Here is an 18,467-nt window from a genome sequence, read left to right on the forward strand (position 1 = left end):
GGGAAAGGCATTCCTGGCCAAAGGAATAGCCAGCGCAAAGGCTCTGGGAGGGGAAAAGAGTCTGCTGTGTGTAAAGGAGAGGCCAGTGAGGCGGGGCACAGATAGGACACAGGACGACTTGGAGACAGAAGAAAAGGCCACATTTTGCAAGGAAAAAGGAAACTTTTTTCTTCTTAAGCATTTTGGGAAGTACGTGAAGATCTTAAGAAGTGCGGTGACATGCTCCCATCATATCAAAGAAACCAGTTCAGAGGCTGATGTGAAAATGACCTGGCAGCGTGTGGGCAGTAGAGAGGAAACAAGTCGATGATTCATGGAAATACTTGGGACATGGAGTCCGATGGATATGGGAGTGAGGAAAAGGGAGTGCTCCATATTGATTTCCAGATTCGGGGCTTGGCTGGGCAGGCAGGGGCAGCTTAACTGAAATGGCAAAGCCCAAGCTATTGCTGCTGCTGCTGTTGTTTAAGGGGGCTAGGAAGTAAGAATGAAGAAGTCTGTCCCGATAAGCATTTGGACTTCCAGGTGCAGAGGCCAAATATATGAACCTGGAGCTGGAGAGAGGTGTGGCATGGATGTGTAAATTGGGGGTCATTATCACGTATGTGGTGTTTAGAGCAATAGGTCAGGATGAGGTCACCTAGGGAGAAAACGTAGGCAATAAAGATGGCCCAATAACGAGAGGATGAACTGAGGGAGTGGAGGAGGCGAAGGAGATGGAGAAGGAGAAGATGGGGCAGGAAAGAAGCCAGGGGTGTGGCCTCTCGGACGTCAGAACAGAGAGTTTTATAAAGCGGGGCAGATGATTTCCTTTCAGATACTGCCAAGAAATAGAACAGGAGGACGGACAGCCACTCACACATCCTTGTATTGGCGTGGATGGAAGTCACTGGTGCCCTTGACAGGCGATTCAGGAGATCGGTGGGTGTGGAAGTTAAGCTAGAGAAATTTGCCAGCTGAATGAGAGGCACGGAAATGCAGCATGCACAGCGCTTTAGAAAGTTTTGCCATGACAGAAGCTGAGAAATGTGGCAGAAGTTGGAAGGGTTTGGATACCCTAATTTCCTCTCGCAATAGTGCATCCTGAGCACTTTCTATAATAAATACATACATCTTTGCATACTTTTTTGGAGGGGAGAGGGAGGAAAGGGCTTTACTCTGTCACTCAGGCTGCGGTGCAGTCGTGTGATCATAGCTCACTGCAGCCTCCATCTCCTGGGCTCAAGCAATGCTCCCACCTCAAGTAGCTGAGACTCCACGGGCACTCCGCCATACCTGGCTAATTTTTGAATTTTGTTCTGGAGACAGGGTCTTGTTATGTTGCTCAGGCTGTTCTGGAACTCCAGGACTTAAGTGACCCTTTCCCCTCGGCCTCCCAAAGTGCTGGGATTACAGGAGCGGGTCTCCATGAACAGCCTGCATAATCATTCTTAATGGATACGTGAACTTACTTATTCACGTACCCAGCACCCCGTTTAATAACCATCTGGCTTCTTTCCAGCTTTTCACTTTTTTATAAACACCACTTCAAGAAAAACCCTTGTGTATTTATCCTTTTCACATTTGGCCAAATATTTCTCCAGGATCAGCTTCTAGACATGGAATTTGAAAAGAGAAAAGGAAGGGTTAGGTATAACATGGAGTTTCCTCACCCAGCCATTCTCCAGGAACCTACCGTTCAAGCCAAAATTACTCCCTCAATGAGCTGATTTAATTCTGCAGCCAGAGCGAAACCTGGGAAACAAGTCCCAGGTTTTTAGTTGGAAGCCACTAAGATAAAGAAAACACAAGTATGGGCTGGGCACGGTGGCTCACATCTGTAATCCCAGCACTTTCAGAGGCCAAGGCGGGAGGATCACAAGGTCTAGAGATCGAGACCATCCTGGCCAACATGGTGAAACCCTGTCTCTACTAAAAATACAAAAATTAGCTGGGCGTGGTGGTGCACACCTGTAGTCCCAGCCACTCGGGAGGCTGAGGCAGGAGAATCCCTTAAACCTCGGAGGCCAAGGTTGCAGTGAGCCGAGATTGCGCCATTGCACTCCAGCCTGGGTGACAGAGTGAGACTCCATTTCAAAAAATAATAATAAAAAAGAAAACAGAAGTATTCAGACTATCAGAAGCTCAAGGGACATTCCAGTGGGTTTTTCTTTTCTTCCTTCCTGTGGAACGTTTTCCCACTTATTCCTTCTTACTTTTGGCTGGTACCTTCCCTGCCCAGATTTCGTCTGTCTGCCTGCCTCTCTCTCCCCCTTCACCCTTTATCCCTGGATCCTATATATCCAACAATCCCTCTAATTTTAGTTTCTCCATGTAAATATATCTGAATAGTTTCAGTAAATGATTAAGCTGAGGCCAAATGTATACATATTGACCTATATTCAGCAACATGTATGAAAGGCTTGCTGCTTTTAAAGAGCTCTTTTAGGTAACAAATAACAGAGGGAAGGAGAATTTTCCCTTGCAGTGAAGAGAGACGAGAAAGATGGTTGACAGCCTTGTGCAGCGTAGAAAATATCTCTAGACCAGGAAATACCCATCACCTGGCGCCGTCTGCCTTCTCCCTGCTATCTTGGCCGTTTGCATCAAATATGTCTTTAAAAAGAAGGCTGGTGAGTTTCACAGCTGTCTGTGACTGTCTTTAACTGTTCTTGGTTTACATGCAGGTGGGAGTCTTTAGTCCTTGTGCTGATGTATCTTATCTACATTGTCATCATGAAGTAAGTAAAATGCCTTCTTCATTTATTTTCCAACACTGTTTCTTGCATTCCACATTATGTGATGATGTGGGAAGAGGATTGGAGCAGGTATCTGACTGGTTTTTCAGTGCCTGTCATCACAGTCACTTGGCTCCCTGGCTGTCCGTTGTGAGTCACTATAATTTTGATTAGTACCAATTATAGTGACCCTTCCAACACATATTCGATGATAGACTCAAAGCGTCAATGTTTCACTCGAGAACTCTCTAGAACCCCTAATCCCGCTTCAGGATCTGGCAGCCTAGCTCTGGGAGGTTTCTGAACACTCTTTTTTTTTTTTTTTTTTTTTGAGATGAAGTTTCACTCTGTAGCCCAGGCTGCAGTGCAGTGCGCGATCTCAGCTCACTGCAACCTCCGCCTCCCAGGTTCAAGCAATTCTCTGCCTCAGCCTCCCAAGTAGCTGGGATTACAGGCACCTGCCACCACACCTGGCTAATTTGTATATTTTTTAGTAGAGACATGGTTTCACCATCTTGGCCAGGCTGATCTTGAACTCCTGACCTCGTGATCCACCTGCCTTGGCCTCCCAAAGTGCTGAGATTACAGGCATGAGCCACACCCAGCCTCTTCACTCTCTTTCTTAAAACAAAGGAGATAAAACTCAATACATTACACTGCTAAAGAGGGTGAGGGAGATGCAAGGCAGTCTGCTGCCAGTCTACTCAACACGGCAGCCACCATCAGCCAGCCAGCCAGAGGTCTGTCTAGACCCACTATCTAGGGCTTGCTTGTGAAAGGAATTCTTAGGGTAGGACCTTTATCAGACATGGAATTTTTGTGAGGTAACTGATGAAGCGTTAGTTAAAAGACAGCTAAAATCATGGATCAAATATCTGTGGACTTCCATATAAATAATGGAAATGGACTTCCATTATTTGAGTCCACAGATATTTGATCCATGATTTTAGCTGTCTTTTATATTCATGGTGTTAAGTCATCCACTGCTGCATAACAAACCGTCCCAAAACTTAGTGGCTTAAAAGCACAAACATATATTTTCTCACACATTATCTGAGAGTTAGGAATCCAGGAGCAGCTTAACTGCAAGGTTCTAGCTCAGAGTCTCTCCTGAGGTTCCAAGTAAGAAGTCAGCCAGAACTGCCATCACGTACCTGACCGGTGTGGGAGAACCTGCCTTCAGGTGGTGCTGGTTCTTGATTGACGAGCTCAGTTTCTCACCATGCGGGCTCCTCCTTAGAGCTGCTTGAGTGTCTTCCTCCAGAGCAAGTGATTCAAGAGAGAAAGCAAGAAGGGCCTGCAACGCCTTTTATATATCCCGGAAGCCACGCACCATTACTTCTACCGTATTCTGTTTATTAGAAGCGAGTCACGAAGTCCAGTACACACTCGAGGGGCTTGTATCACCTAGTGAAGGGAAGAGTGTCAAAGAACGGTTGATACAGTTTAAAACCACCACATTGTATATTCTTTTCCCTCCTGAAGTTGGGGTAGCTTATTTATATCAACAATTTGCCGGGCACTGTGGCTCATGCCTATAATCTCAGCACTTTGGGAGGCCAAGGTAATGGATCACTTGAGGTCAGGAGTTCCTGACCAGCCTGGCCAACATGGTGAAACCCCATCTCTACTAAAAATACAAAAAGTAGCCAGGCATGGTGGCATGGGCCTGTAATCACAGTTGCTGGGGAGAAGGCAGGAGAATCGCTGGAACCCTGGAGGCGGAGGTTGCAGCGAGCTGAGATCACACCACTGCACTCTAGCCTGGGTGACAGAGCAAGACTTCATCTCAAAAAAAGAAAGAAAGAATTATATGGCCAATGTTCCCATGCTCTAAGTTAAATGTAAGCACCACGGTTGTGAGCCTGCTGGTTCATCTTTTTGCCAGGCACCACTGGGATGAGGAGCTTATAAACAATGCAGAGACGTTCTTACTATCGTTGCCCACACCTGTGGGAGCTGCTTCTTTTTCTCTAAATTAGTTCGTGTTTCTCCAGCATATGTAGCTATAGGAGTGACTTCCTTCTCTAGGGGCAAGAAAGTAGGAATCCATCAACAATAGCCAGTTTGGACATATCAGGTCGCAGTCCGGAATTGACACGTTAAGGTTTCTTATCGTTGAGGCCTGACAAAAGTTAATTCTGGTAACCAGTGACTGGGAGGCTTGTTGGGAGAAATCAATGTGTGCATTGGCAAACATCACAGGAGCAATGAAGGCAGGAGCTGGCTTGGCCAATGCCCAGGGTGGGCTGTAAGCAGTCTGCTGCCAGGCTACTCAATGCGGTGGCCAACATGTACGAGGGGAGCCATGCAGTGGTTACCGTAGACCCCACACCTGGGGCTTAGTGAAGACCAGCACTCCTAGAGTCGGACCTTACTCATACATATCCTGGTACCATAAGGCAACTAATGAAGAAACCAGAAGTCACGCACTGTAGAACTAATCATTTAAAAATACCCATAGATGAGCTCTCATGAAAACCAGAGCTGACCCAAAGCCTTTCCAAAGTTCCCAGCCCCCAAAGGAAAAGCCTTTAAAGATCAGAGCACCCATCTTGTGCCTCTTTGCCTCAAAGAGTCATGTGGAGGAGCCCAGGAAGGAAAAGAATGTGTGACATGGTGGTTTTAATATATATATTATACATATGTATGTATATATGTGCCTCTGCCTCCAAGAGCAAAACTATATAGAGTCAGTGCCAAAGTGGGAAGCCTCAAACAGTACACACATTTTCCTTTGCTGTTGACTATTGGATTGTTTCAACTTTTTAAAAAAATTTTTGAGGCTCTAATTTAGTTCCCAAAAGTGTATCAGTCGATTATTCCGGAAGAATCACCATATAGTGTCTGCTGTGTGTCCAGCATTAATCCTGGGTCTTGAATCTTAATTTTCCTGAAAGTGTGTTTCAAAATGAATTCACTAGGAGCTTCACAGAATTAAGTATTCTTCAAAAAACAGATGTGGCCAGAGGGAAGGAGAGTTGAGGAATTTTGCTGGCATGCAACCTATGGCCACTGCCCACCTTTTCCAAGCCACCCTGCGGCCCACGAGTCGCTGGCAGGACACGTGGACAGTAAGACAGCACAGTGAGCACATCCTCTCCTCCTCCCCAAACCATACCAAATGTGGAAGCTAACGAGGTGTGTTTCTGCTGATGCCTCACTTTTACCAACATTCCAGCTGTTCAAACCAGCAGGATACAAATAAAACCGGGAATGGAAGCTACTGTGCTCGTGAAATTTTCTGCATAAATTCTGGTCCTAAGTTCTAAATTGAAATCTCTCCTCTGTAGCCATCCCCTTCTGCAATCAGAGGCTTTAATCATCGGGTTTTATCAAATCTGATTTATAAAATTGCATGCTTCACAATAAAATAGCTTCAGGGTGCAAGCACAAAATTTAAAACATTCAATTAAAAATATAAAACAGCAACAGCAGTTAAAAACAACAGTATATATTAGAATCGTCAGCTGCCTCCTAGGTGGAGAGTTCTAAAATGACTTTAAACATTCTGTCTGAAGGTCAAAAAGCAATTTCAGATTGTCCAGGTAGGCAGAAACCTTCAGGGAGCATGAAGCATGCCTGGCCTTGGCAAGGATTGATTTCTGTACATCCCGGGTCACTGCTCTGGGATTTGTTCCCCAGACGGGGTACATGTGCTAGTGGTTAAGGACCAGTGCCTCACATTCAGCTTTGACAGTAGATCCCCCTACTACTGACAGCCATGGAAACTCAGCCAAGTTATTCAGCCGTCCTGAATCTCAGTTCCGTCTTCTGCAAAAAAGATTAATAATAGTTTCTACTATTATTATATATATTCCATGAGAACGGAGTGCGACAGCTTAGTTAAGCTTAGTTTACCCTGCTATCCAGTTTTGACAAAGCCCTCACCGTATAGTAATATTACCCTGTTCTCTAAACGCTGACGAATGTGTAACACATAGGTTCGCTTTTGTACTTTAAAAGCAAAACCCAATCACTGGGCACTGTGGTGCATTCCTGTGATCCCAGCTACTCAGGAGCCCAGAGTTGGAGGATTGTTTGAGGCCAGGAGTTTTTGACTAACCTGGGCAACATAGCAAGACCCTGTTAAAAAAAAAAAAAAAAAAAAAAAAGCAAACCTTTATGCAAGTCAGTATTTCTTTCAGGGAAATGGATTCTAAGTCAAGATGACAGAAACACTGCCGCTTTCCCTGTTACGCCATGAGGCAAGGCATCCTTGTTGAATCTAGAAATATATACAAGAGTCAACAGTAATGATGAACCCCATGCGCTTGTCACCAGCCCCAGAAACCATCAACCCACAGTCGCCCCATCTACATCACATTCGCTTCCCTTTCCTCCTATAATTTTGAAGTCCCTGACATCACACTAGTTCATCCACAAAAATTCCATTATACATCTGGGCTTCTCTAGACGTAACTGGATACTCTTTTAGGATTCTAAAAGGACTCTTCTTTAACATAACATCAACATTATCAACATACCTAAAATTAATACTAATTCCTTAATGTCAAAAAATACTCAATGTTCAAATTTTCAGGGACCTCACAAATGTCATTTTTATTGTTTTCTTTTGGTTTCATAAATATCATAAATATTTTTAAAATGAGAATTCAAATAAATTCCACCCATTAGAATTGTTGGCCCATGACTGGCTGCTTATCTTTTGGATCTCTCTGCATCTATAAACTCCCCCTCTGTGCTGTGTATATGCATATGTGTCTCTGGGTGTGCCTGTGTCTGTGTGTGTCTCTTTGTGTGTGCACATGTGTGTGTATGTGCCTGTGTGTACGTGTGTGTGTGCCCCTGTGTGCGTGTGTGTCTGTGTGTGTGCATGGTGTCTGTTTCTGTGTCTGTGTGTGCGTGTGTGTCTGTGTGTGCATGTGTCTGTGTGTCTGTGTGCATGTGTCTGCGCGCATGCGTCTGTGTCTGTGTGTGCATGTATCTGTGTGTGCATGTGTGTGCATGTGTCTGTGTGTCTGTGTGCATGTGTCTGCGTGTGTGCGTCTATGTCTGTGTGTGCATGTATCTGTGTGTGCATGTGTGTGCATGTGTCTGCATATGTGTGCATGTGTCTGTATGTGTATCTATGTGTGCATGTGTCTGTGTGCGTGTGTCTGCATGTGCATGTGTGTATCTGTGTGTATGGATGTCTCTGTGTATGTGTGTATCTGTGTGCGTCTGTGTATGGATGTGTCTGTGTCTGTGTATGTGTGCATGTGTTTCTGTGTGTATGTCTACCTGTATGTGTGTGCCTGTGTGTGTGTGTGTGTGTGCATTTTCCTTGCACTTTGTTTTGTAATGAAGTTTAGCTGTTTGCTCTGCAGAGTTGCCCGCAGTTGGAAAATGTTGATTACATCCCATGATGTGCTACAGTCTGTTTCCTTGGCCTGTGTGTGTGTGTGTGTGTGTGTGTGTGTGTATGCATGTCTGGGTGTCCATGTGTGTGTGTCTGTGTGCTGCATGTCTGTGTGTATGTCTGTATATGTCTGTGTGTGCACGTGTCTGTGTGTGTCTATGTCTCCATGTGTGTGTCTCTGTGTGTCTGTGTGTGTGTCTGTGTGAGTGTATGTGCATGTGTGTGTATGTGTGCATTTTCCTTGGACTTTGTTCTTTGATGAAGTTTGGCTGTTTGCTCTGCAGAGTTGCCCATCGTGGGAGAGTGTTGATTACATCCCATACTGTGGCGCAGTCTGTTCCCTTGGCCTTTGTGTTTCCTATATGTCTGTAATTGATCTGATTAGGGCTAGACTATGTCCCAAGTGCTGGTGGGTTTCATCATCAGGAGGCACGGTGATGTCTGCCTTTCTCTCTCTGTAGCATTGGCAGCCATCAGTGCTCAGTATCTGGATCCATTATTTCATATGGGTTGCAAAATGGTGTTCTAATTCTATGCCTCTTGTCTTATGAATTACAGATGGCAACCATCACTTTTGACTAGTTTTCTGTTCTCTCTCATGCAATGTGATAACCACACATTCCTAGAGAGTACAGGAAAGCACTGGTGGATGAGAAGTTCCAGCCACAGAGGGCTTCTTCATCTCTCTGAGGTCTTGTGGCCATAGGCCAGCCACCCTAGAGCTGTACTCACTGAAGAATCAGGCACAAAGAGATAGCTGGGAGGGAATCCAGAGCGCTTCATATCTGTAGGAGCAAAAGAGATAAGGAAGGGGAAGAGAAACATAGGTTGAGTAGCTTTCCAGCTGGCAATTTAGAGTGACCACGCCTAGCTGCCATTTCTATGGGAGGTTGGAGGTCGAGCTGAAGATCCCCAGTGGGTTGTCCCATGGCCAGTAAACGATGGAGGCCTTTAGATCTCTGAGTGGGGAGAAGCAGCAGCAGCCTTCTGCGCCCTGGAAACTGTGCCTGGCTGTCTTTGCCCATGAGTTTTTATAAATTTTCTAGAATTCTTCTATGGGAATCTTCTTATACTAAAGCTAGGGAGATTGGATCATTTGCTTGCAAAAAAAAACCTTGGAACTTGTACAGACTTCTTCCCTTCCCACCCAAGGCTGCTGGGGCATGTAAGGAACACTGCACAATGTATTCACTTGATCATTCTGGAGAATCATAGCCTAGAATTTTTTCATAAAGCCAAGGGCCCATTAGATCTGGAATTTAGGCATGATAGTCACAGAAATTTGCAAAATCCCAATCTGTGACCTCAGGAAACCAAAGACATACAGAGACGTAGACAGCCATCCGGCCTGTAGCACATAGACCGTGACACACAGCCACTGCTCCTGGGGAGTGGCATGGATGAGGCAGCTTCTCCTTCTCCCGAAAGGCTAATCCCTGCTTACGAAGAGATGTGGCCCAGAGGAGGTAGACCTTGACCATCCCACTGAGTCTTAGCACACTCCTTCCGTGTGCAGACTGAGAGAGGAGCTCAATCCCAGAGAGGCCTCCACTGGCATGAAAGAGGTTGTAAAGTAAGCAATGTGCCCATGTGCCCTGGTTTATTTCTGTAATGGTGGGTTATTTTTTTTCACTTACCATTTGTTTGTAAATTGGGAGAAATGGGACAGGTTGTATATTCTGAGAGGGAATGGGTTGACGAAATTAGAATAATAATGAGTCCCAGGGACGGTTCCTGCAGACTGGGAGAGCTCCCAGGAGCACTCGGTGGGTGTTGGGAAATGGGAGAGGGGCAAACACTGATGGACTCTGCCCACTTGTTGCTTTGCTCAGATATAACGCTTGCATACATCAGTGCTTTGAGAGGAGGACAAAAGGTGCCGGGAACATGGTCAACGGATTGGCCAACAATGCTGAAATTGATGACAGCAGCAACTGCGACGCAACTGTGGTGCTACTTAAGAAAGGTAACCAAGGAGCACTTTGGGGGCCAAGGCAGGAGAATCACTTGAGGCCAGGAGTTCAAGGCCGGCCTGGCCAACATGGCAAAACCCCATCTCTACTAAAAACACAACAAAATTAGCCAGGTGTAGTGGCCCAAGCCTGTAATACCAGCGGCTTGGGAGGCCGAGGCACAAGAATTGCTGGAACTCGGGAGGTGGAGGTTGCAATGAGCCAAGATCGCTCTACTGCACTCCAGTCAGGTCAACAGAGCCAGACCCTGTCTCAAAAAAAAAAGAAAGAAAGAAAGAGAAGAAAAGGTAACCAAGGAGATACAGGTCCAAGAAGAAAGTGCTAGAACATGAGCCCATCTGCCCATTCTCAGCCATACATGGCATGTCCCAGCTGGTCTTGACAGGACACTGCCTGCCCCAAGAGAGCAGAAGTTTCCAGTTCTCCAGCCCTCCCTTTCACTACAATGCCATGGAACCGTCTCGTACCTGGTAAGCCCCTTGGAGCTCAGGAAGCCCCCTGGAAATTCTCAGACAACACACTTGCTGGGAGTGCTACAGAGAACAGGACGACAAAGGAGAGGAGACCCCAGGTTCTGAGAGACTGTTTCTGTCCCGTTTTGGCCATGTGGCCGCGAAGCAGGTTATGTGACCTCTTGAGCCTCAGCTTTCCCTTGTGAAATATGAGAATCATTTTTGCAATAAGCAAAGCAGATAAATATGTATGAGTTTAGTGCGATGCTCTGTAAGTGACAGGGGTGATTAGTATATTACTAGATCCAAATTCACTTTCAGGCTACATTAATTCAGTTTTCAAGCTGCAAACAGAAAGAGAAAAGTACCTTCATCTTCAAAGTAATTCTTATATTCAATCGAGTCTTACAAAACAGCTGAGATACTAAGGGAAGTAGTATGGTGCTTTCAGATAAAAATATTTTTTCTTAAAGGAGCTCAGAAAATTATCATTTACTTTTGCCTAGAATGTGTTTTTTATTTAACTTTTTAAACTTTTCTCTTTAAATGTGGGAGTTTATTTTTTCTTGGTCCCATATGGTTGCTTTGCAGGAAGGAAAAAAAGAAATTAGAAAGGTTATTTTCAAATACATCTATGGGTTATTTCCAAATATATCTCTGACATCACTGCATCATTATTAAATTTTCAAAATTAAGTATTTGATATATTTTTTCTGAATAATTATACGTATGTTTAACAAATGTCTTAGGTGGGTTAGTACCATTTCACATGAGGATTTTATTCAGTTTTTTCTCTTCTGGATAGTTTATAACCATAAAAGGAATATGCCAAAGAGAGCTACCTAGTATTAGCCAGTGTTTCCAGAGATCATTTCATGGTTTAGTGGCTTGGAAAACAGGAGCTAGTACTAAGAGAGACCGCAGCCAGGTACCCTTGAGCTGTGCGCACATACTGCTCATTCATAGAGACGGAGCTGGGCCCCTCATGCAACTTTTTATTTAGGCCTCCCAGTGAATTATCACACAGAATTTGTCCCAAGCACACTTCTGACTTAGGTTCTCTGTAACGTGAAAAATTCCCCCACCCCTGGTCAGCTCTGCTCATAGACTGGGCTGAGGGAATGTGTGCATTTCACTACCATGTGCTCCAGTGCAGAACTGCACTAACATCAATTCAGTAGCATTTAACAGCTCAATATGAATATTGCTGACATTTGAAGGGCATAAAGGGTTACTGAAAGTTCTTGGAGTCTTCTCTGTGCCCCAGATCTGAGTGATGGGAAAAGGAGCCTTTGAGGACCAGGAGGAATTCTATTACGGTATCATTAATTCTTACCATGTCAATGAATGGTGCTTAAATTGTTTCAAGTCCTTTCAAAAGACTGACCATTAACACCCATGGAAAGGAGATTTTGACACTTGTTCAAAATTTGCTCACTGCAACCCTTCCTGGTTGGATGGATGGATGGATGGATGGATGGACAGATGGATGGACGGATGGCTGGAAGGATGGATAGATGGAAGGAATAAGGAAAGAAGAGGGGATGGATGGGTAGATAGGTGAGTTGGATGGATGGGAGGAAGGAAGGAATAAAGAAGAGTGGATGAGTGGATGGATGGATGAATGGATGGGAGGAAAAAAAAAGGGAGGAAGAGAGGGAGGGAGGAAGAGAAAGGAAGGGAAGGAAGAATAAATAAATGCCTCCTTCCTGCTCCAGGTCTCAATGTTATTTTACCTTACGTTTTTCATTTCCCTAGCAAATTTCCACCGCAAAGCGTCAGTGATCATGGTGGACGAGCTGCTGTCGGCCTACCCACACCAGCTTTCCTTCTCTGAGGCTGGCCTTCGAATCATGATCACCAGCCACTTTCCCCCCAAGACCCGGCTCTCCATGGCCAGTCGCATGTTGATCAATGAGGTACCTGGGAAAGCACTGTCCACTGACCACTGGACAGGGGTGGGAAACTCTGGGAAAGAGAGAACGTTTCTTGTTTGAAAGAAGAAGCACCTAACTCAGAGCTTAACACTGCAGCATCCCCCAACCATTTTCCAATCTTAGTTCCCTGGGCCAGCTGTGTACCTCGTCCTTGCTCTTCCCTCCATGTGTTGAGACATGGACTGACTCCTATTTATATAGAAAACTCCCCTGTTCCTTCTCCCTTTTACCCACATTTTTCTTCTGTTCTTCCATTTGAATAAAGCCCCCTGAAGTGAACTTGCACAGAAATCGTTGCTAAATAAGGGTTACCTTAGTTTAAAGTAATCCAGAGTCCCTGACCTGAACTTTGCTGTGAATTCCTTTTCTCGAGTGCAGCCTTATTGATACACTAGTCCAAACACAGTTGTGTAGATTTCTCACATAGGGACCCAGGGACTCCTGCAGTCTGAGGAAGAAAGATGACACCACAGTGCACAGAGTTTCAAGGAACTGCACATCCCAGACACAGGAATTTTTCTCTAAAGGGATTTGCAAGTTCTAATGGGTAATAAAATACTAATCTTTTTTCTCCCTGCTAGAAGTTGTCTGGAGTTGGTTATCACATTGAGAGACCCCTTAAAACTTGAGTCCAGGGTCTTCTGGAAGCATCTCGTCAGCTGCCAGGAAAAGATTCCCAACAGCTCATGTTCTGAGTGTAAGGTGTTTGCAATCCCTCTGACCATGATAAGAGTGTGTCTTTCCCTTTCCAGAGACAAAGACTGATAAACAGCAGGGCTTATACCAATGGGGAATCTGACGTGGCCATCAAAATCCCAATTAAGCACACTGTGGAGAATGGGACAGGGCCCAGCAGTGCCCCAGACAGGGGCGTGAACGGGACACGGAGGGACGATGTTGTAGCTGAGGCTGGCAACGAAACAGAGAATGAGAATGAGGACAATGAGAATGACGAGGAGGAAGAGGAGGACGAGGATGATGATGAAGGACCGTACACGCCATTCGACCCCCCCTGTAAGAGATTCTATATCTGGGCTGGGGTTGGGAGCTATTTTGAGCCACTGAGTCTTAGATGATCTTTTTACCATTCAACTTTTTAAAATCTCTGTATGAACATGAGAATATTGGAGCTGCAAAATATGTGGTATTTTGTTACGCAGCAAGAGAAGATGAATCGAAGGGTTTGCAAGGGAGGAAAGGAGTGTTTTGTCATTTAATCCTCAAGATGTTTTTGTCTTGGTTGATGGGAAAGGTTGCCAAGAAATACATCCGATGGTGGCAAAATGGATAAAGAACCATTTTTTTCTATAATCTACTAACAAGTGATCTACTAACAAGTGATATTTGATATCAAATCTCCAGTGGGCAGGACTCTGTTGTAGGAGATTCAAAGATGGCTAAGACAGAGGTCCATGATCGTTGGTTGAAATGTGAGCTCTTTAACCAACTGTTTTGTGGAAGTTTTACTGAAATGGCAAGAATTTGGTCTGGGTCCTGCTTATCAGGGCACAGAAAGCCAGTCACTGAGACAACAAATATTCCCAGGGAAGAAGGGTTTAATCAGGTACTGCAGCCAAGGAGATAGATCAGTCTCAAATCCATCTTGCTGACCAACTGCAGCTGGGGGTTCATAGAGCAGGGAAGGCAAACAGGAATTTTGAGAGGTAAGGAAAAGGGGTTACTCCGCCGGAAGTAGACAATCAATCCATCAGGCATCATGATGAAGGAGAGATCTGACTCCTCATTGTCCAGACACCACGATCTGGTGAGTTTCAGATCCTTGCTGCCATCTGGGAGGGCTAACGGTCCATTTCCTGAGAAAAGAGCTCAAATAATACAAATGTAAGTTTCTCAAGTTTTAAAGCTGAGAGAAAGTCAGTTTCTATACTAGTTCAAAAAAACTATGAACATCAGTTCTATGGGACAATTGGGCTGGTTTCAGGAGACGGTCTTATCTTACTTAGCTGTTCTGCAAGAACTTTTGGTATGAAGGTGGAAATGCCTGTGACCGATGTGGGCAAGGCAGTTTGGTGCACAAAAGGAGAGGCACGTCACTCACCTCCACCCATCGCATTGCAGCTGGCCAGGACAGCTGTCTTGCCAAGGCCAGCCCTGGTGATGCCAAGGCCTGAAGAAGCTCTCAGGACCTTGGCCACCAGGGCAGTGACCTCCTCTCCCAACTGCTACCTCCAACAAGAACTTGGTTATTCCAGAAACTGTGTTACCCCACCCCACCCATTATCAGAGCAGGTGGACCAAGCCCAAAGAATTCTGCTTATTTGCTGGACCTTCCAGAAGCTTCTGACTGTTTCAGGGAAGAGTACGCTGGTCAAATTCACATTGACTGTCAAGTGTGTGAGGCTCAGTATACATGTGCAGAACCTCTTCAGGATGTTGGAATGTGCAGGATTATCTGAGGAAATGTCGTTTGATCCACTTGAAAGCCCATTTAATGGTAGGACATGGTGGAGAGTGTCAGAATCCTGTGTTAATTTCAGATGAAGGGTCTTGCTGTGCTCCAGGGGAGCTCCTCTCTGTGTTCAGAGGATAACAAGGAAAACTTGAACCAGAGCCGCCCCTGTGCCCAGTCAGGGCACTTAAGATGTCAGCCTCATGAAGGACTTACCAAAATGAATAGAAAATATTCATCCAGATTCCTACACCCCCAGGTCCCTCACCTCCCACCCAAAGCTAAATTATCACTTGTTAGTAGATTATCTTCATAGAAAAAACGTACACTGGTTCTTTATCCATTTTGCCACCATTGGATATATTTCTTGGCAACCTTTCCAATCAACCAAGACAAAAACATCTTAAGGATTAAAGGACAAAACACTCCTTTCCTCCTCCTTGCAAACCCTTCCATTCATCTCCTATTGCTGCATAACAAAACACCACATATTTTGCAACTCAAAACAATACCAACCTGATTAGCTTACAGTTCGGTAGGTCAGAAGTCCAGCTAGGTTCTCAGTCTCACAGGCCATAATGAAGATGTAGCCAGGGTACATTCCTCTGCAGAGGCCCTGGGAGAATTCATTACCATGCAGTGGTTCCTTGTGGCTGTACGGCTCCTTGACGGCTGTCAGCTGGGGACGTCCCACTCTTCCTAAAAGCCATGGAGCCCCTCCACCTTCACCTGGATGTGTGGAGCCCCTCCCACCATCGTTCCTAATCTGTCTGGCTCCCGTTTTGCTTTTGAGGACTTTTGCAACTAGATCAGGCAGCTGCACAATCTCTCTTTCTAAAAGGTAAACTGTGCTATACAACGCAGCAGAGCCACGAGGCTGATAGCTCATGACACTCACAGACCCTGAGAATCTTAGGGGTGCATGTCTAGAATTCCACCTACTCAACCTCTGTTTTCAGAGTCCACTATTGGCTGGCCATAACCAAGCTCCAGTAATGCTATTTTGCTAAACTCTTTCACTAATTAAAGAAATGGTCCAGCCAGTAGAAGGTCTGCAAGTGGCCAAATTCTATGTTAGCATCTTGGGAGCCCAGAATCCCCAAGTGCACCCCTTCAGGGGACAATGAAAGATGCTTGTGTGAGATGAGACCAAGTCTGGCCCTGTGCCTGGGCCTCATTACTGATTGGGACCGACTGCCCCCTTCATATCCCTGGTTCCTTATTTCTCTCCTGGATGAGACCTAAGCATGGGTTTCAAGGTCTTTGAAACTCCTGCTCGTCACCCTCTGCCTCACTGTCTTCAGGTTGCAGATGACGGAGCCTCAGGTCTTCCAGCCACACCTTCTGGGCTTCTGTGTGTTCAGAGACATGGCTGCAGGCATCTCACCCCCAACAGATGTTGCACCTGAGGCTCAGGAACCCCACATCCCCTCCCGTGTCCTTCCTGAAGCACAGGCAGGAGAGAGGAGATGATATTCTGTGTGGTTGAAGCATCCCGTGGGATCTCCATGTCATTCAAGGGCCCCCGGCTGCCGAGGTAGGAAGCAGAATTCCAAGTCCTTCCCTACCAGCCCTTCTCACCTGGGCTTCCTTAATGAAATGCACGTTCTGGTTCAGGAAGTTTGGGGTGAGGCCCAAGTCTGCATTGCTAAACAAGTACCCCCACACACACTGATGCTGCTGGTCTGTGTGCCACACTTGGAGCAGCAAGGGGTAGAGAGAGATCTAGAGGCTCTCAGCGATCTTCCCAGTTCTTCTAAGATGCAGAACCCGGGCCTGCCTTTGAAAAGAGTGGGCTCCCCCAATTACGACTGTCTCTTCCCCTCCACAAGCTGCTAAGAAATCCCAGGCCTGTATTCAGGAGCTCCATTTTAAAGCAAGGGGATGAATGCAGGGCCCCAGCAGGGCCCCTTCCTGGGGCAGGCAGGCCTCAGTTTAAGGGTGGGAAGCCTGAGGGGTACTTCTGGCCAGCAGAGGGCTTCAAGGAGCCAGAGAGTCAGTCCCAGGAGCCCTGAGATGGGTTCCTATCAAGTTCCTGTGGCCTGAAAAAGGTCTGTCCACATGATGAGGACATTTTTCCCTCTCACGGTCATCCTGCAAGGTGTGAGTTCCCTGTGCTTCCGGCACCCAGCCACAGTGCTTTCATCTCTCAGGACTTGACTATAGTGGGTATGATTATCAAGAAAGTAATTATTTAGGAGTATGTGAATACTGTTTGCGACTTCATATATGTGCCTATATGTACAGTGTGCAATTTATGATTGATAAGGCCTATTCATTACCATGCACATGTATACTGTATACACTTAACCTATTGTATGCGTATGAACATACTTATGTTTCTGTATGTATATACCATATTACAGGTTGTATACACGTAATATACTACGTATACATATCTACACTTGGTATACGCACATATGTACACATAGACGTGCAGCTGCTACTGTCTCTTGAATGAAGAAAGCCTACAGGTGACAGACAGTAAAAGAAACCTTTTCATGTATATATAGGTAAACACACTTCCATGGGAAAAAAAAAAAACTAGAAGGAAATACACCAAAATATAAGTATGTTTTTCCAAAGCAAAATTATATTTTTTCTATAGTTTTGTTTTCTTTGTCTTTTTTTTTTTTTTTTTTTTTGAGACAACGTCTCACTCTGTCGCCCAAGCTGGAGTGCAGTGGTGAAATCTCGGCTCACTGCAACCTCCACCTCCTGGGTTCAAGAGATTCTTTTGCCTCAGCCTCCCAAGTAGCTGGGACTACAGGCCACATGCCACCATGCCCAGCTAATTTTTGTATTTTTAGTAGAGACGGGGTTTCACTGTGTTGACCAGGCTGGTCTTGAACTCCTGACCTCATGATCCACCGGCCTCAGCCTCCCAAAGTGCTGGGATTACAGGTGTGAGCCACTGCACCTGGTCGACAAATGTATATATTTAGGTCTAGGTCTAAAATACTGTGCAATAACTTTTTCTCTCTCCGATAGAGTTCAGCTTTCTTAAAAGCTGACTGAGGAATATAATTTAGAAACAAGTTTTTTTGCTTGTTAAAGCCAAGTCCAGCTCAAAGGGTTACTATCATACTTTGGGCCCGGTTCAGGCCCCTGACTTCAGCTCCCATGTGAAATTGGGTAATCACCAGCACATCAGGCCATGGGCAGGGAATTTTTTTCCCTAAATTCATTGGTGTACCCCCAGCACCTGCAGCAGTGCCTGGCATCAATGGCATAAAGAGCATTCAACAACTATTTATTAAATGAATGAATGAGGAATAAGCCTATCCCCCTTGCTGCTCTATTTGGACCCAATGGTAATAGAGCAGAAGATGGAAAAATGTCCAGAAATGCTGTTGACTCAAAGAGGAAAGGAAACCGTTTTAACCCCTTTATTTAGAAATGGAAATTAAGGGCTTGGTGCAGTGGCTCATGCTTGTAATCCCAGCACTTTGGCAGGTCAAAGGGGGTGCGGATCACCTGAGGTCAGGAGTTCGAGACCAGCCTGGCAAACGTGATGAAACCCCATCTCTACTGAAAATAGAAAAATTAGCCGGGTATGGTGGCACACACCTGTAATCCCAGCTACTTGGGAGGCTGAAGCAGGAGAGTCGCTTGA

The 18,467-nt window shown here is 45.4% G+C and overlaps 1 protein-coding gene across 2 annotated transcripts in view; it reads left to right on the forward strand.

The window, feature by feature from the left end:
- The window catches only part of SLC24A3 (solute carrier family 24 member 3), a 503,905-nt gene that overhangs the window by 451,538 nt on the left and 33,900 nt on the right, over positions 1-18,467 (forward strand). For both annotated transcript variants that reach the window (XM_032248222.1, XM_032248223.1), the window contains exons 9-12: positions 2,667-2,720; positions 9,912-10,045; positions 12,263-12,423; positions 13,194-13,455. In XM_032248222.1, coding sequence (XP_032104113.1) covers positions 2,667-2,720; positions 9,912-10,045; positions 12,263-12,423; positions 13,194-13,455 — 611 coding nt within the window. The remainder of the gene's footprint in view (positions 1-2,666; positions 2,721-9,911; positions 10,046-12,262; positions 12,424-13,193; positions 13,456-18,467) is intronic.

The sequence above is a fragment of the Sapajus apella genome, unplaced genomic scaffold, assembly GCF_009761245.1.
Source record: "Sapajus apella isolate SASKATOON/1434 unplaced genomic scaffold, GSC_monkey_1.0 scaffold65, whole genome shotgun sequence".
Classification (NCBI taxonomy): Eukaryota; Metazoa; Chordata; class Mammalia; order Primates; family Cebidae; genus Sapajus; species Sapajus apella.